This window comes from Acomys russatus, chromosome X (assembly GCF_903995435.1).
Source record: "Acomys russatus chromosome X, mAcoRus1.1, whole genome shotgun sequence".
In the NCBI taxonomy this organism is placed as follows: Eukaryota; Metazoa; Chordata; class Mammalia; order Rodentia; family Muridae; genus Acomys; species Acomys russatus.
In genome coordinates this window covers 30,445,120-30,461,461 of record NC_067169.1, presented here as the reverse complement: position 1 = coordinate 30,461,461, position 16,342 = coordinate 30,445,120, and the positions used below count along the sequence as shown (strand labels likewise).

General features: G+C 42.9%; 1 protein-coding gene across 2 annotated transcripts in view; it reads right to left on the bottom strand.

The window, feature by feature from the left end:
* Positions 1-16,342, bottom strand: part of Bmx (BMX non-receptor tyrosine kinase) — a 60,636-nt gene that overhangs the window by 43,379 nt on the left and 915 nt on the right. For both annotated transcript variants that reach the window (XM_051141595.1, XM_051141596.1), the window contains exons 2-4: positions 5,624-5,770; positions 4,547-4,651; positions 595-676 (exon numbers count right to left, since the gene is read on the bottom strand). In XM_051141595.1, the coding sequence (XP_050997552.1) occupies positions 595-676; positions 4,547-4,651; positions 5,624-5,770 (334 nt within the window). The remainder of the gene's footprint in view (positions 1-594; positions 677-4,546; positions 4,652-5,623; positions 5,771-16,342) is intronic.

Here is a 16,342-nt window from a genome sequence, read left to right as displayed (position 1 = left end):
AACAATTCTCTTCCTTATTACCTGCAGCTGCCTCCATAAAAAAAATCACAAATAAAATATTCATCAAATTCTCAGCTTTAGGCAAAGTACAGCGACTTAGGTTATAATATAGTGATTTTAAAAGTTGGGTTAAGGAAATTGAATTTTGAGATTCCTGTTACCAAAGTTTGTCGCACTTGGCTCTTGTCTTTTAAATTTGTGTGAAAAATGAAGACTAACATTACCTCTGTCCATAGAGTTGTCATAAGGCTTATGTAATGCCATGCCATACGTGATTGATAGAGTAGCTGGTGAGTCGGAAGTACTTATTAGCACTGTTTTTGAACATTGGAAGTATGGTCCCAGCAGAAGCTGAAACACAGCAGGAAGCCCAGTTGGCCTGCACCTCCCCCCTCAGCCCCCACTCCCGCCCAGAGAAGACAAAATAGCTAGCTCTGTGCTCTGTGTGAAAGCTAGGGTGATACCCAGGCTTCCGGCCTGTAACACTGAGAATGCAAAAGCAAGCTTGAATAGAGCCTATTGCCTGAGCTTGGTAAAAAAAACAAAAAAAAAAACAAAAAACCAATTCAAGCTTTCATGATAGCGTTTTGTTACCTTTTTGCAGTGCTTTCAACCACTGACTTCGGCTTTCTTCGTTTGATGCATAGACATAGAGTAGCCCATCTTTATACACAATCTGGAAAGGAAAACAATGAATTTTAATAGAAGTGTTTTATGGCTCAATCTGCTGTACCTGTAAATTTTTATGTCATCAGAAGTAAAGCTTTTCTCATACAATACAGATTAGGTTTGAAATTACGTAAAAAAAAAAAAAAAAAAACAAACCTGTCATTTTTAAAAATCTTCCAGATCTCAATTTGATTTTATGTCAGACACTTCAACACTTGGGAAAAAATCACAGCAATGAAGTCTGGGACAGTGGTGAACATCAAAGCCTCATTAGGATGCTGTGGACCAAGAAGTTTTATAACACGATAGACTTGTGGTCCATTTTTCTAAGCAGTAGATATTTCCTTTCACAATTAGAAAACATTTAACTTCTGTACCCTTAAAATATATTTCCAGTGATGAGGTATCTTTTCCCCATATTCTGGTCAGTTTACAGTTTGTGTTCATATTAAAGAGAACTATGTCTTTTTGTTATGTCAGTCTGTCACATCATGTGGCCTCTCAGGCACTCCGCACTATGTGGAAATGGCTGATGGGTAAGAAAAGCAGGGGGTCATCAGAATGGCTAAGATCAAAAACTCAAATGACACCATATGTTGGCGAGGATGTGGAGAGAGAGGAACACTCCTTCATTGCTGGTGGGAATGCAAACTAGTACAACCACGTTGGAAAGCTATCTGGCGCTTTCTCAGAAAAATGAGAATAGGGCTTCCTCAAGACCCAGCTATTCTACTCCTTGGAATATACCCAGAAAATGCCCTACCACACAACAGGGACATATGCTCAACCATGTTCATAGCTGCTTTATACATAATAGCCAGAACATGGAAACAGTCTAAGTGTCCCTCAGTAGAAGAATGGACTAAGAAACTGTGGTACATTTACACTATGGAATACTACTCAGCTATTAAAAACAAGGAATTCCCGAAATTTGTGGACAAATGGATTGATCTAGAAATTATCATAATGAGTGAGTTCACCCAGAAGCAAAAAGAGACAAACAGTATATACTCACTTATATCAAAACACTAGTGCAAGGGATACGTACCATGAAAAACTTTACTTACCAAGAAAGTGGGTCAGAAGAGAGGACATCCTATTGATTCTTTAGGTGAGAGTAGCATGGAAGAATGGGGAAATAGTAGGACCCACAGGGTCCTGAAAACCTACAAGAAGAACTTTATGACAGGCAGATCTGGGTCCTGGGGTCCTCCTCAAACTAAGGCACCAGCCAAGGAGAATATAGGCAGTAAGCTTCGAACCTCTATCAAGACCTAGCCGATGAACAGGATATTCTCCACCATTGAGTGGAGAGTGAGATCTGACTCTCACACGAACTCTGGTGCCCCTTCTCTGACCACGTCCCCTGGATGGGGAGGCCTGGCGGCACTCAGAGGAAGGATAGCAAGTTACCAAGAAGAGACTTGATATTCTAAGAGCATATATAGGGGGAGGAGATCTCCCTCAATCACAGACATAGGGGAGGGGAGAAGGGGGGAAGTGGGAGGGAGGGAGGGAAGAATGGGAGGAAACAGGGGAAGGGCTAACAATCGAGATGTAATATGAATAAATTAATAAAAATTTAAAAAAGAAAAGCAGGGTGTGTTCCCTCACAAGCCTGCAAGCTCAGCGCTCTGGCGATCACAGAGAGGAGGATCGCTGGGGCTGCAGGATCACTAGGAGATCCCATCTCAAGGGAATAAGATGGAGAGTGATAGAGTGGGACACCTGTTGTCCTGTTGCCTCCACATGCAGGACACCCTATTCCCCCCTTTTGTATGCACATGTTTATACACCTGCCCCAGTTTGAAAGTTGCAGTACTCTTTCTGGATCGGGGTTATTTTACAAGTGAAAAACAATGCATACCACTTATGGAAGATCTCCCAGTAGCTGGGCTTATCCTGCTTTAATAGTTTTTCCTTTTCTTTATATATGATACATGTGACTATGCATTTTTCGTACTAAACAAGCAAATATTTTCAGAGATAAGTTGTGATTTTGATTTTTGTTTGTTTGTTTTCTTGAGATAGAGTTTTTCTGTGTAGCTTTGGCTGTCCTGGAACTTGCTCTGTAGACCAGGCTGGCCTCAAACTACAGAGATCTGCCTGCCTCTACTGTCAGGAGCCATAGGACCTTGCCTGACCTGCCCCAGTGGCTGAGAGGCCCTGCTGGCTGAAAGCCACAGCTGTCTGCATACTTGAGATAATTATTCTGCCTGGCTACCACAAAGATCCAGCCTGACCTTGAGAAAAGAGAACATTCGGTGTATCGAGACTTCTGTATAGTCGCCCCACTCCACACCTGCTGTCCTTGGGCCTGGCCCAGAAGATTTTGTAACTTTCCACTGCATTCCTTCTCACCCCCGCCCTTTCAGAAGCTTATTATAAATTTGGATACCCCCTTATAATAAATGGCCCTCGATAAGCAAGTTTTTCCTGGGCCCATGCCTCTGTTCTCGTCCATTCTTTATTCACAGGTTGTGACCCTCCTCGCCACTCCACGAATAACTGAACCCGCGGGTCGGGAACACTCTACTTCCCTACTGTGTACTGGGATTAAAGGCATGCACCCCCACCAGCCCATTGTGATGAATCTTTATGGCTATACAAATGCAAGTAGTGGGCTGGGAACTCTGTAGGGCTGGAAATCTTTCATAGCTTTGAGTAGTCTCTGAGTCTCTGATGTATTTGAGGTTGCCTCCGTGGGCACCCTCTCCCTTGGTTTTCCACCAACTAGATGATAGCTTTGTAGTAGGTCTGACTCTGCTCAAGGCTTTCACAAAAGCACTCTTTCTGGTGTGAAACTGTTTAAAATTCTCCGGGGGCCATATGGCCAGCAGGAAGGCTCAGAATAAGAGTGCTTGCTACCAGTCTAATGAAATGATTGTGAACCTCTGAACCTGCATGATGGAAGGAGAGAATTGTCTCCCACAAGCTGTCCTCTGACTCTACATTCATGCTGTGGCATGGAGGGGGCATGTATACACCCACACACACGCACAAACACACAACAAACAAACAAACAAACAAATAGGTGTTAGAAAGAGAATTCTTTGGTGTAAACTAGTTGCTTAGCATGGTACACAGAGCCCTTCATAGTACAGCGCCACTGGCTTCTCTTTCATTCTCTTGTTTGAGCCTCCAGTGCCTAGGCACTTGCGTTTAGTTTGTTCTGCTGCCTCCTCCATCTTTGCTATTTAAGGGCTATTTGCCCTTCTCAACCCGAGTGTCACCCACAACAGAACATTTTCCTGACCCCTTGGAGTGAGGAGCAAAGCCTGAGGAATATACAGCAACCTGCATCTTAACACTCACTTTCACTGTTTCTTTCTTTCTTTCTTTCTTTCTTTCTTTCTTTTTCTTTCTTTTTTTTTTTTGTTGTTGTTTCGAGACAGGGTTTCTCTGTGTAATAGCCCTGGCTGTCCTGGACTCGCTTTGTAGACCAGGCTGGCCTCACAGCCTCTGCCTCTGCCTCCCAAGTGCTGGGATTAAAGGCATGCGCCACCACACCCAGCTACTCTCACTGTATTATGATAGTCTATCTTGCCACCTCCTGGGAGATGCATCAGGGAAGGGTTGGTATTTAATCCCACATAGCTTCCTACTTGCTATTACTCAAGAGAGAGAGAGAGAGAGAGAGAGAGAGAGAGAGAGAGAGAGAGAGAGAGAGAGAGAGAGAGAGAGAGAGAAGAATGTTTTATAAAAAGAGATGGATAGACCCAAGCAGGTCAGACCAGGTAGGTCTCATCAGGCTTCCCCTTCCTCAAACATTATCACTGTCTTAAAGGATCATTTCACAATACTATTCTTTTCCTTGGCACAGTGAGCTAATAATAGAAAATAGTAAAGAAACTGCCCACCCCACCCCCTCTTTTACCTGAAATGGGTATTGTCTCTCCACAGGTGTCTGCCCCTCGAGGTTGACTTTTTCCACACATCTGATTTTCTTGATTTCTATTGATCCTTTTCTGCCTCCTCTTTTCTGAATTCAAAAACAAGCCACAAGCTATATCACATTGGTGTGTCAAGGTGAGCAGGGAAAAGCAGATAGCTGAAGTTGATGTCTGGAGGGAGACTAAGAGATGTGGAAGCCTATGGAGACACATGTTCTGCTCTTCTATGGCTGCCACAATTATATTTCTTTGTTGTTGTTGTTGTTTGTTTGTTTGTTTTTTGAGACAGGGTCTCTCTGTGTAGCCTTGCCTGTCCTGGACTCACTCTGTAGACCAGGCTGGCCTTGAACTCACAGCAATCTGCCTGCCTCTGCCTCCCGAGGGCTGGGATTAAAGGCATGTACCACCATGCCTGGTTTAGAATCATATTTCTAAATAAACACACACACACATGCTTCTCCAAAAGCAAGTATCTGAGTGACAATTAAACATCTGATTTGAGAATCATGTAACATTTTTTCAAATCATCTGCCCAGTGGTTAATAGAGAAATCAAGGTTTAAGGCCATGTAGTGTGTCCACGTCACTTCAGTTATTCAGTGGTGCTTCGGGCTTCCCCACAAGCGAGTTCTCAATTTCCACTACTATATTAAGGCAACATTGCTTACGCTCAGCACTGTTATTGACATTTGAGTATGGATACCTCTTGCTGTGAAGTGTGATCTGTGAGTTGTAGTGGATTTTAGTAGCATCCTCAGTCTCTGTCCACTGGATCCCAGTATTGTTTACTCACCTGTCCCCAGAACAGCTGGCATATCTCTAATCATTGTTCAACGTCTTCCAAGAAATACAAGTTACTTTAGCTGAGAACCACTGTTTTAAAGAGGTATTATGATTGGTCTTAATAAAAATAAATATTTTAGGAGAGGCAGTGTTGTATGTTGATCCAAGCTTATCTTTACTCTTAGCTAAGAAACTTGGTATTCTTTCATTATAGTCAAGTACATTGTGGAGACTTAGGAAAAATAATAAATAGCACAAAAGAAGGAAGGAGAGCCTTACCATTTTGTCATATTCGTAGTAGGAAAGGCTTGTTTTGGTTAAAACAAAAAGCCTCTCCTTATAATTATTTGGTGACATTTTCTTCTTTTGCTGTGACCTTTTGAGAAGCAGTTCTTCTAGAATGGATTTGCTATCCATATCGTATTCCTTAAGAAAAGAAAAGAAAAGAAAAGAAAATGATTGCAGTATGTAGCTAGGTTCAGGGAGAATAAAAATGTCAACTTCTAAAAACAAGTCTGATTTAGGGTTATAGACTAGATCACACACCCCTTCTCGTTTTCTGTCACCTTTGTTCTGGGTTTTGCAAGTATGTGGTTCTATAGTATTTTACTTCTTACTCGCCCCATGTCCCACTCTTTATCATAAAGTCATCATCCTCCTGACTGCCTCATCGGAACAGGCTCTATGGTTTAAACATTCTGTAGCCACTTACTGGATTGAATTGGAGATAGTGAAATCCTGTAAACTGCCCTTCAGGAAGCTCATCATGTATTAAGTAACTAACTGATCAACTGAAATTCCCCTCCATGCCTGTGGCCAGTAGTTTCACCGCATTATCCAAATCACCACGAAACAGCAGTATCATTGTAAGGGACATTCACCACCCCAGATGGGTCTTCTGACATAAAGGATGCAGGTATGATTAACAATATCAAGATTAAATCAAAGGAAGAAGAGGGTGAAAAGGCAACAAAATGGCGTCCAAAGAGATTTAAGAGAATAGAGTGAGTGCATTTCAAAGGAAAAACTTTTCATTCCCAAACTATGGAAAACATTAAAACTTCGAGTATATATGGAGAAAAAGAGGTGCATTGACTTTCTCTTTCTACTACGGCAGACAGTTTTAGCCCTCAGTCTGGTATCAGGTCTCATAAAGGAAAGTACCGATGTTGAGGCGTGGGCCAGAGATAGAGCTCGTTCTTAGCTTTGTGAGATGGCAGCATTATTTGCAATTAGGTGCCCAGTACTTAAGATCTATCTTTGATGCACTCAAGATACATGTACTTACCTTAGACTCTGTGGAGCTGAAGTCTACCTGTGGGCCTTAACTTTAACTCTCAAGCTGTAAGCAAAAGGATATTGTTCTGAGGCACCACCCCTCATGTTCTCCCTGACTATGCCAGGACCATGCATTAAAAGAGAAAATATTTGCATCCTCTTAACACCAGCACAGACTTTGTTCTCTCAGGACGGAAGCAGGCACAGGTGCAGAAGCAAACCCAGCTAGTCACTAGCCAGCAAGCCCTTCCTACGAGCCCAGGACTAAGAGACACAGGCTAGGCTTCAATAAATCACCACCAGTTGCTCCTCCTGATAGAGACCACACAAATCTAAAAGTGGGAATTTGGGAATTAAAAAAAGCAGCTCGAGTCTCTCCCCCCCCTCTCATACCCTTACCACTATAGTAAACTACTCCATATCAAAAGAAAGAAAGAAAAGAAAAGTAGCTCTTTAAATTTATGTACATAGGTCAGGAGACTATGACTATCAAATACATTCTCAAGAGCATTGCTTGACTTATGGGCAGATTATAGCTATCCCTATTCATTAAACAGAAGAAAACGTCGCACACTTTTGGCTCTGCATATTGTTTTATGATTTTTTTGGAAAAGGAGATAATTACTTTGTGAATGTAGCACAGGGATAAGGGGTAGTCAAACCCTAGGCATGGTTGCAGGGAACTTTCAGATAATATTCACTTTCTAGATTAAAAATATTAAAAGCGCTCGCCAATGTTCTCATACATGCTCAGCTAAAACAATATTTCTCAAAGCCATCTAGTAAGTTAGCAGATCGGATCACTCCATATTAGCAGATCTGACCAGAGCACTGTTTTAAACAAGCAGGGCTTCACATCTGGGTTAGAGGCGGTCTTCTCCAGCACAGCACGATGATTTGCATACTGTGATGTTTATTGCACTTTCACACACTTCTCATTAGAGATGACCCTGGGAGACATTTTATAGAGAGGAGTAAGAGAATGAGTCCTCCATATGCTGAAGGAAGAGCAGGGCATAGAAAGGAGGGCTAGCAGGCTTCTGATTACATTCTACAGGAAGTTTCTAAGAGTTTACAAGCCTTCTGCTCCAGGACAAGGTATAAGTTGTCAACTTTCAGCATCATGGTTCTTTTAATCCTGCCCATTGTGATGTTTTCTTTCACGTAAGAATCAACACGGTGCATGCTTCTTCTACAAAACTGAAAACTCAAGGAAGCTAAAGAAAGAGAGAGAGATGTAGGCAAGCACGTTTAGTGTCTTTAAGATGGGTTCACATTCTGTTCACAGTGGTCTGTATTGTGTGATTCTCGTGTACCAAGCATTTGAAGTCATGTGTCTGTGAAATTCGAGTCACAGAGGTCAGGCATTCAAGGCTCCAGTCCCTAAGGTGGACTTTCAGGTCTTTTTGAAGACATCAAGAATCCCTTTTGATGAGTCACACTTTTGTCATCACCAGATCAGTTTCTTTGAACAAAATATCGTGGTTTCTGTCCAGGCTTTGGCCTTCCCTTCCCCCTCTACTTGTTTCTTTCCTCTCTATGGACTTCTCTACATCCAGAGGTGTGGGATCCTCTTGGTATTATGGGCACTGCACTCATGTACACTCACATAATTAAAAATAAAATAAATTGGCTGTCTGTGATGGTGCACGCCTTTAATTTCAGTGCACTGGAGGCAGAGGCAGGCAGATCTTTGTGAGTTCATGGCCAGCCTGGTCTACAAAGCGAGTCCAGGACAGCCAAGGCTACACAGACAAATCCTGTCTCGAAAAAAAGCAAAACCAAACCAACCAACCAAAACAAAACAAAACCCAAAACTTTTCTTAATTTAGAGAGTTTTATTATGGCATTTTCACACATTTACACTTTGTTTTTTATTTGTCCCCAACTACCTTTCCCTAAGTGCGACCTTCTCTTGCTTTTCTGCACATACACTGCAGTACTCTCCTTTGTTCCCGCCTCCTTTAGACCACTTCCTCTTCTTTCATAGTCTCCTTTCTACTCTTTGATGTTCTACATACATATGTATGTGTACACTTACGGAGAAACTTAAATCGAGAATCTGCGAGTAAGAGAAATGTGGCCTTTAACTTCTAAGTCTGTCTTATTTCATTCAACCAAATGATCGCTGGCTTCATTCTGCAGACGTCATAATTTCATTCTTTACAGCTAAACAGAGGTCCAAGCTGAAAGCATTTTTGTGGTCCCACTTGACACAGAAAATGATACTCGGTAAGGATTAATTTTCAGAAATGCAACATCTCCTTCTCATTACGATAGCAGCTAAAGAGGGCTCAGGCACTTCTGTTGATTCACGTGCCTGTTCAGTGACTGGCAATGTCTGATATGACCACCATTACCAAAAGGATGCCACAACAGAAAGAAAGAATAAATGGAGCCCCTTTCACAATACACTGCCACATGAAACCTAGTTAGTATTAAACATAAATCTATTTCCATACAGGAATGGGTGCTATTTGGCTGGACTTTCATAATACCACCCACATAGAATAGAAACATCAATTTGCTTACCAAATAATCCATGCTGCCTATTTCCATAAGTGTATTAAACTACACACAAAGGAGGCAAGCCCAAAACCTGGCAAAAAATCAGTACAACGAAGCCAGTAACTATCATGTTACTAATTACATACATAAAAGCTACATGCTGAATGAGTATGACTCATGACCACCATGGTTATTTAAGATGCACAAGGAAGCCAGGCAGTGGTGGTACACACCTTTAATTCCAGTACTCAGGAAGCAGAGGCAGGCGATAGCTGTGAGTTTGAGGCCAGCGTGGTCTACAGAGCAAGTTTGAGGATAGCCAAGGCTACACAGAGAAACTCTGACTCAAACAAACAAACAAACAAACAAACATTCACAAGGAAATGGTCGTGTGAGAGTAAGTGCAATGTGGCAGTTTTACTTGCCCCCCCTTGACCTCCAGCCTGCAGGGTGTCTAACATTGAATGACTCTTCCAGAAATAAAAGTCACCTCTCCATGACCCTGGGTGACAACAAAAATATGTGAGATGGGTTTAATGACTAATTAATATAGAAGGTTGTTGTGTAGCAGTAGTTTGAAGATTAATATGACTGTCCTTTGCCAGCTGTGGCAGCTGGACCAGGCAGGCCTCTTTCCTCTTCTAGGTTTTACTGTCTTGATTTATGAAATGAGATCTGCCACAGCCCTCTTGCATAAAGCCACTTAAATGAAATACCTGACATGCTATGGGCACCAGATTGTGGTTTCAAAAAGATCTATGTGGGATGACAGAACTGAATAGAGCTCATTCGTTTTACTATAAACAACCTGAAGAAAAAAAAATAAAAAATTGTTTATTCTAAAGTGATGTGTGTGTGTGCGTGCGTGCGTGCGTGTGTGTGTGTGTGTGTGTGTGTGTGTGTGTGTGTGTGTGTGTGTAGATATGCACATGTTAGTATGGGTGCCATGGTAGGATCCCCCTGGAGATGGAGTTAAGGCAGTTGTGAGCTGTCCAGTGTAAATGCTGAAAATCCAACTCAGGTTTGGGAAGCAAGACAGTACAGTATATACTCTTAAATGTTTAACCCTCCCTTTGGCCCCAAAAGAAAAAAAATAGGTCATTAAAATTATTATATGACGGAGACATTGATAATGAACCCTGAAGTACATTTTAAAAACCTTAGTAATAATGATGCTTGCTAACATATAAGGAGAGCTCATTATATACCAGGCATGATTTAAATATCTGAGAAATGTTTATTTGTTGGTTATAATCACCAGGGTGATGGTGATGGGATGACACACACCTATACACACCTTAGGAGTAGGCTATTATAACTCAATCCTAATAGGCATGTCCTGACACAACCATCCCTTGTCAGGGTAGTTTGTGAAATGTTTATCCTATAACAGTCACATTGTAGAGTATATTTTAACTTCAGTCCCTACCTGTAGGTGACAAAGCTGCAATAGAAAAACCCAGTTGTAAATTACAATATATTGATAAATTGTCAGGTGCTGTTTAAGCTTACTAAACATGGATCCTGGGAAGCAGTTGACCTCCTTGGTCTCATATTCAAGCATGCTTTTGCCAAGTGTCCTCCAACCTCCCTGTCCTGAGTCAGGCTGGCCCCCAGGCTATGTAACAGAAAGAAGGAAAAAAAAACTGCAAGCAACAAAAAACTCAGCCTGGCAGGGCAATGGTGGTGCATGCCTTTAATTTCAGTACTTGGGAGACAGAGGAAGGTGGAGCTCTGTGATTTTGAGGCCTAGAGTGAAGTCCAAGACAACCATCTCTACACAGAGAGGCTCTGTCTGTCCCGCCCCTAGCCCCCGAAAAAAACTCATGTCCTTGAGAATAGCTGAAAGATAAACAATTACAACAGAGGTTACTATTGTTTATCCCAAGGTATAAAAATTCCTGCCATGGGAATGGGAAGCTGGGAGCTCACTGATGGAGGGACTCAATCAGAAACTCCAGACAGCTGTTGCAAGATGCTGTAAGCCTCCAATTAGGTGGTGTCACCTTTGATTGCTCTTTCAACTGGGCTATTCCACTTGTCTCTGTTGAATGTTGGAAAAGCCTGGCTTGATGATGCTTTACTATCTATCTATGTTTTGCTTCTGTCTATCTGCTACTGGCTATTTGTTTTTTATTTTCAGTTCTTTCTTTTGCTTGCTAAGTTCTCAAATTAAATCACACTCACCAGGTAGTGGAGGTACACACCTTTAATCCCAGTACTCAAGGAGGCATAGGCAGGCAAATCTTGTGAGTTTGAGGACAGCCTGGTCTACACAGAGCGAGTTCCAGGACAGCCAAGGCTACACAGAGAAACCCTGTCTTGAAACCACCCTCTCTCTCAAAACATACACACACACACACACACACACACACACACACACACACACACACTCATTTAAAATGGAAAATACAGCTATTGTAGACGATTCTTGGAACTGTACAGAACACCAAGTCACACTGCTAATGTGTTGGAGCTGGGGTTTGAATTCTGGTCACTTAGCTCCACAGTCTATATTCTTGACTATGATACCAGTGACAGAAAAGAACATGGTCATTATGTGACACAGACCTGAGAAGACTTCAACCTAAACACAAGAAACAGCCATACGGTATAAAAGCTTGGAGTAACCCTCAAAATCATTTTACTAATGAAATACTGACCCCTAACATCTCAAGAAACTTTGCCAAAACCACAAAGCTGTGGGGGTCATGGACCGTGCCTCCAGGGGAAGTGGCATGGGACTAGCAAGATAGGGCATGTTCAAACCCCAGGAATCTCAAACTTGATATTTAAAATGTCATCCTGAGAAAGAAAGGTGTGAGCCAAAACTCTTTTCTTGTTTCCATGCCTGCCTCAGGAGCATGTGACATAACTCCAAAGGTCAGTCACCTAAGATTGTCACCTGTTATCTTTCAGTATGCAAATAGAGCATTGCCCGCCAAGGAAACACATTCATCCTCAAACCCCTCCTCACTGCCCGAGGTTTATAAGTCCCTCTTTCACACGAAATAAAATACAAGTACATGAGCACCATCTACTTCACTGAAGTGCGCCTGAGACTGTCTCTTTATTCAGAGCTGTAACACTGGGTGAAAGCAGAGCTCCCCTTCTTCTCAAAGAACTCTTCCCTGGATCCCCATACTTGACTCAACTATTGGCCAAACAATCACTGCAAAACTGCTGGAGTCACCGCTTGCCTGGCCACTGTGAGCTTCTGCTGTAAAGCCTGCTACAGTGCCGATCTGATCTGTGGGGGCATGTTTTTGTCTGTTCCTCAAGCGGCTACCAGACCTGATTTGGTCTCAGAGACCTGAGCTCCTGCTGCCACCTGGCATGGTGCCAGAGCCCAGCTAAAAGAGCAGTAACAATTAATAAATGGGACTTCAAGAAACTGAAAGGATTCTGTAAAACAAAGGACACTGTCAACAGAACAAAATGACAACCTACAGACTGGGAGAAGATCTTCACCAACCCTACATCTGACAAAAGGCCAATATCCAAAATATATAAAGAACTCGAGAAATTAAACACCACCAAACCAAATAATCCAATTAAAAATGGGGTACAGCTCTAAACAGAGAATTCTCAAGAGAAGAATATTGAATGGCTGAGAAATACTCAAAGAAATGCTCAATGTCTGTAGTCATCAGGGAAAGGCGAATCAAACCAACTCTGAGATTCCATTTTATACCTATCAGAATGGCTAAGATCAAAAACTCAAGTGACAAACACATGCTGGTGAGGATGTGGAGAAAGGGGAACACTCCTTCATTTCTGGTAGGATGCAAACTTGTACAACCACTTTGGAAATCAATTTGGCTCTTTCTCATAAAATTGGGTGTAGTTCTACCTCAAAACCCAGCCATAACACTCCTGGGCATATACCCGAAAGATGCTCCACCGTACAACAAGAGCATTTGCTCAACCATGTTCATAGCAGCCCTAGTCATAATATCTAGAATCTGGAAATAACCCAGATGTCCCTCAACCAAAGAATGAATAAAGAAACTGTGGCACATTTACACAATAGAATACTATTCAGCTATCAAAAACAAGGAAATCATGAAATTTGCAGGCAAATGGATGGAACTAGAGATGATCTTCTGAGTGAGTTAATCCAGACCCAGAAAGACATGCATGGTATATACTCATAAGTGAATACTAGCCCAACATAGATGTCCTCTGAGGCACTCCACCTAGCAGGGGATCTGAACAGATACTGGGACTCACAACAGAACTCTGGGTCAAGAGTTGTATAAAAAAGATGGGGGATGGAAAGAAGGGGACGGCTTTCAGAAGCCCCACAAGGAGACCATCAAGGCTGGCAGATCTGGACCCAAGGGTCCTGCACAAACTGATGCACCAACCAAGGACGTTGCAAGCAGAGAACCTTGACCTCCTGTCCAGATGTAGCCGAAGGACAACTCATTCTCCATGTGGAGAAGGGGAGGGGAGAGCAGGGGACTGCCTCTGACATGAACTCTGGTGTCTGCAATTTGATCATGGCCCTTTAATGGAGAGGCTCTGTGGGAACACAGAGGATGGGCATGCAGGCTATCCAGATGAGACCTGATAGGCTATGGTCAGATGGTAGGGGAGGAAGACCCCACCAGTCAGAGTCTAGGGGAGAAGAACAGGGCAGAAGTGGGAGGGAGGGTGGGAACAGGAAGATAAGAGCCAGGGGTTACAATCAAGATGTAATGCAATCAAATTATAATAAAAAAATAAAAATAAAAAAAGCAGTAACTGCAGCGAAAATCTCCTTTTCCAGCACCCCTGGCTGGACTGGAGACCATGCGACACAGACTTTGTTCCACCTCACGGTGGACCCTCCACTTCTTTTCTGCATCTGGATCTTCCTGCAGAGAAGTGCACAGCTCTTGCCCAAGGGGCATCTGGCAGCCCTTCCAGGAGACGCAGAACCAGACAAAGCAGTGATCAAATAGCCTAGGGAGCAAGATTCTGCTGTTCTGCCTTAGACATATTCATACTATGATACTGGACATGCTCAGAAATAACCAGGTGTTGTGGTACATGCCTTTAACCTCAGCATTCAGGAAGCAGACTCAGGAGGATCTCTATGAATTCAAGGCCGGCCTGGTCCACATACTGAGGTCCAGGCCAGCAAAGATTATACAGTAAGATCCTGTCTCAAAGACAGGGACACACACACACACACACACACACACACACACACACACACACACACACACACGGCAGTGGGGCAGAGAAACACACACAAGAGAGATCTCTGTGTTCAACCAAAGCTACTTCTACCTTAATAAGACACACTGTTGAGGGAAATAGACATAAACCTGGGTCTAATGAGACTTATGCAGGGAGCCTTCATGAGAAAACTCTAGGAAAGATGTGACATGGAAATACTCCTTCAGCAGAACCCCTCAGAGCAGTGTTCGAGAGTAAAACTCCAGGCTAGGATACAGCATGGAGGTAAAGGATGCTCGTCCATCATGTACAAGGCTCATCCTTGGCTAGAGAAACTGCAGATGAATTATAATTTACATTTTTAATATCTCTAAAAGGATGCAGCCTTAGAAGTGGGAGTAAGTGGCAGAGAGTGAAAGTGGGGGAAGCAAGAGAGAGGAAATGCTACAGTGCATTAAATGAGCCCAGGGAGTAGCTCTGGCAATGGAAAACTCTTCCCTGAATGGTTCAAGAATGGTGCATTTAAGGCCTTGGTCCTGAGAAGGTGAGCTGAGGCAGCAGTTTCTTCCCCTCTACTTGTTTCATTGCCTTCCTTTCCATGTCATTTAGCTACTGATTTTGATTGGTGATAAGATAGTAAAGTGATACATGTATTGGGTGGGCAGTGGGGATTGAAGCCTGGGCAGGAGAAGGGAGGTACTCCAAGCGAAGAGTGGGCAGGGCTCTGAACAAGAAACCAGAAGTTCCCGTGACAAGTTTAATAGTCAAATATTTGCCCAAGGTTGGCCCTGTTTATCTTTCTGCCAAACAACTGAACATAATACAACGGTAAGCTTAAGCAAGAGCAAGAAGTATAATTCGGAATCAGGTGACGTGGCTGAACAAAGCTTGTGATGCTGGCTCTCAGCTTTGTAGAGCCCAGAAGAGTCCCAATTTCACACGACATTGTGCAGGTCAGAGGGTTACAGTTGATCTTGGCATGAGATAGACAGAAAAACTAATGTCAACACTCACATCCTTAGCATTTTGGAAGACAAAACTTTAACTGCTCTGAGATAAGCTTATAAAAACAAGACAAACTGTACTCTCACAAAGAGAAAATTCCAGCACTACTTCTGTTGGAGATAGAGTTTGCTTTGCACATAAGATCCACCCTCTGTGCCTTCTAGAATGTTTCCAAGGCACCGTTTCTTATTTTGAGCAACCTCTTCCTTTTTGCCTCCTCCCCCCGGCCCCCTGCAATGGAAATTTCTCTGGGCATCTTTATTGGGAGAAAAGTGTAAAATGGTAAATCTATCAGCTAGTACTGGTTTAGCATCTATTACTGTTTAGATGTGCAGTGGCCTAGGCAAATGTATCACATATGGATGGGTTCAAATCCTTGCTCTGCCTCTATGCAACCTGATATGTTACCTAACCCTGCTTAACCTCAGCTTCCCCATCTGTAAACGGTGTAAAAACAATAACTGCCTTGAAGGGTTTTAAGAAGTCATGAGAAAATGGCAGTGTACTGCCCAGCATCCTGGGAGATGCACTTTCTCCACAACACTCTGTAGTTACATTGAAAAATAGACCACAGCAAAGCTAGAAGACTGAAGACAATGATGTGTTCCCCAGAGGTAAATTTTCCTTTCTCGTGCCCTGCTTCCAAGCTCTTTATGTATTTTCAAGTCAACAAGCACCTGTGCCTTAGGTTTGTTACGGGGTATCTCTGGGCACTATACCTTCAAATCAGGTTGATTCAGCCCTGTGGGTGGTGCATCTGCACTACCATAACCACGTATCCAAACACATACATGGAAGTGACTCTAAGAGTGGTCCATGGTCTAATAGTACCGGTACCTCCTGGAGCTGCTTAGAAAACAGACTCTTTACTGGTAAGCTGCTCTAGTAAAGAACCCGCTCCCCAGACTCATGCAAGCAACCCGATTAAACTCAGTGGGTAACAAGAACAAGGCATGGAAGTAGGAAGGAGACCTGTTCAGAAGAAGAGAGGATTCTGAGGGAGTGAGGGGGGAACCAAGGGAGGGTAGTTGGTGCTGA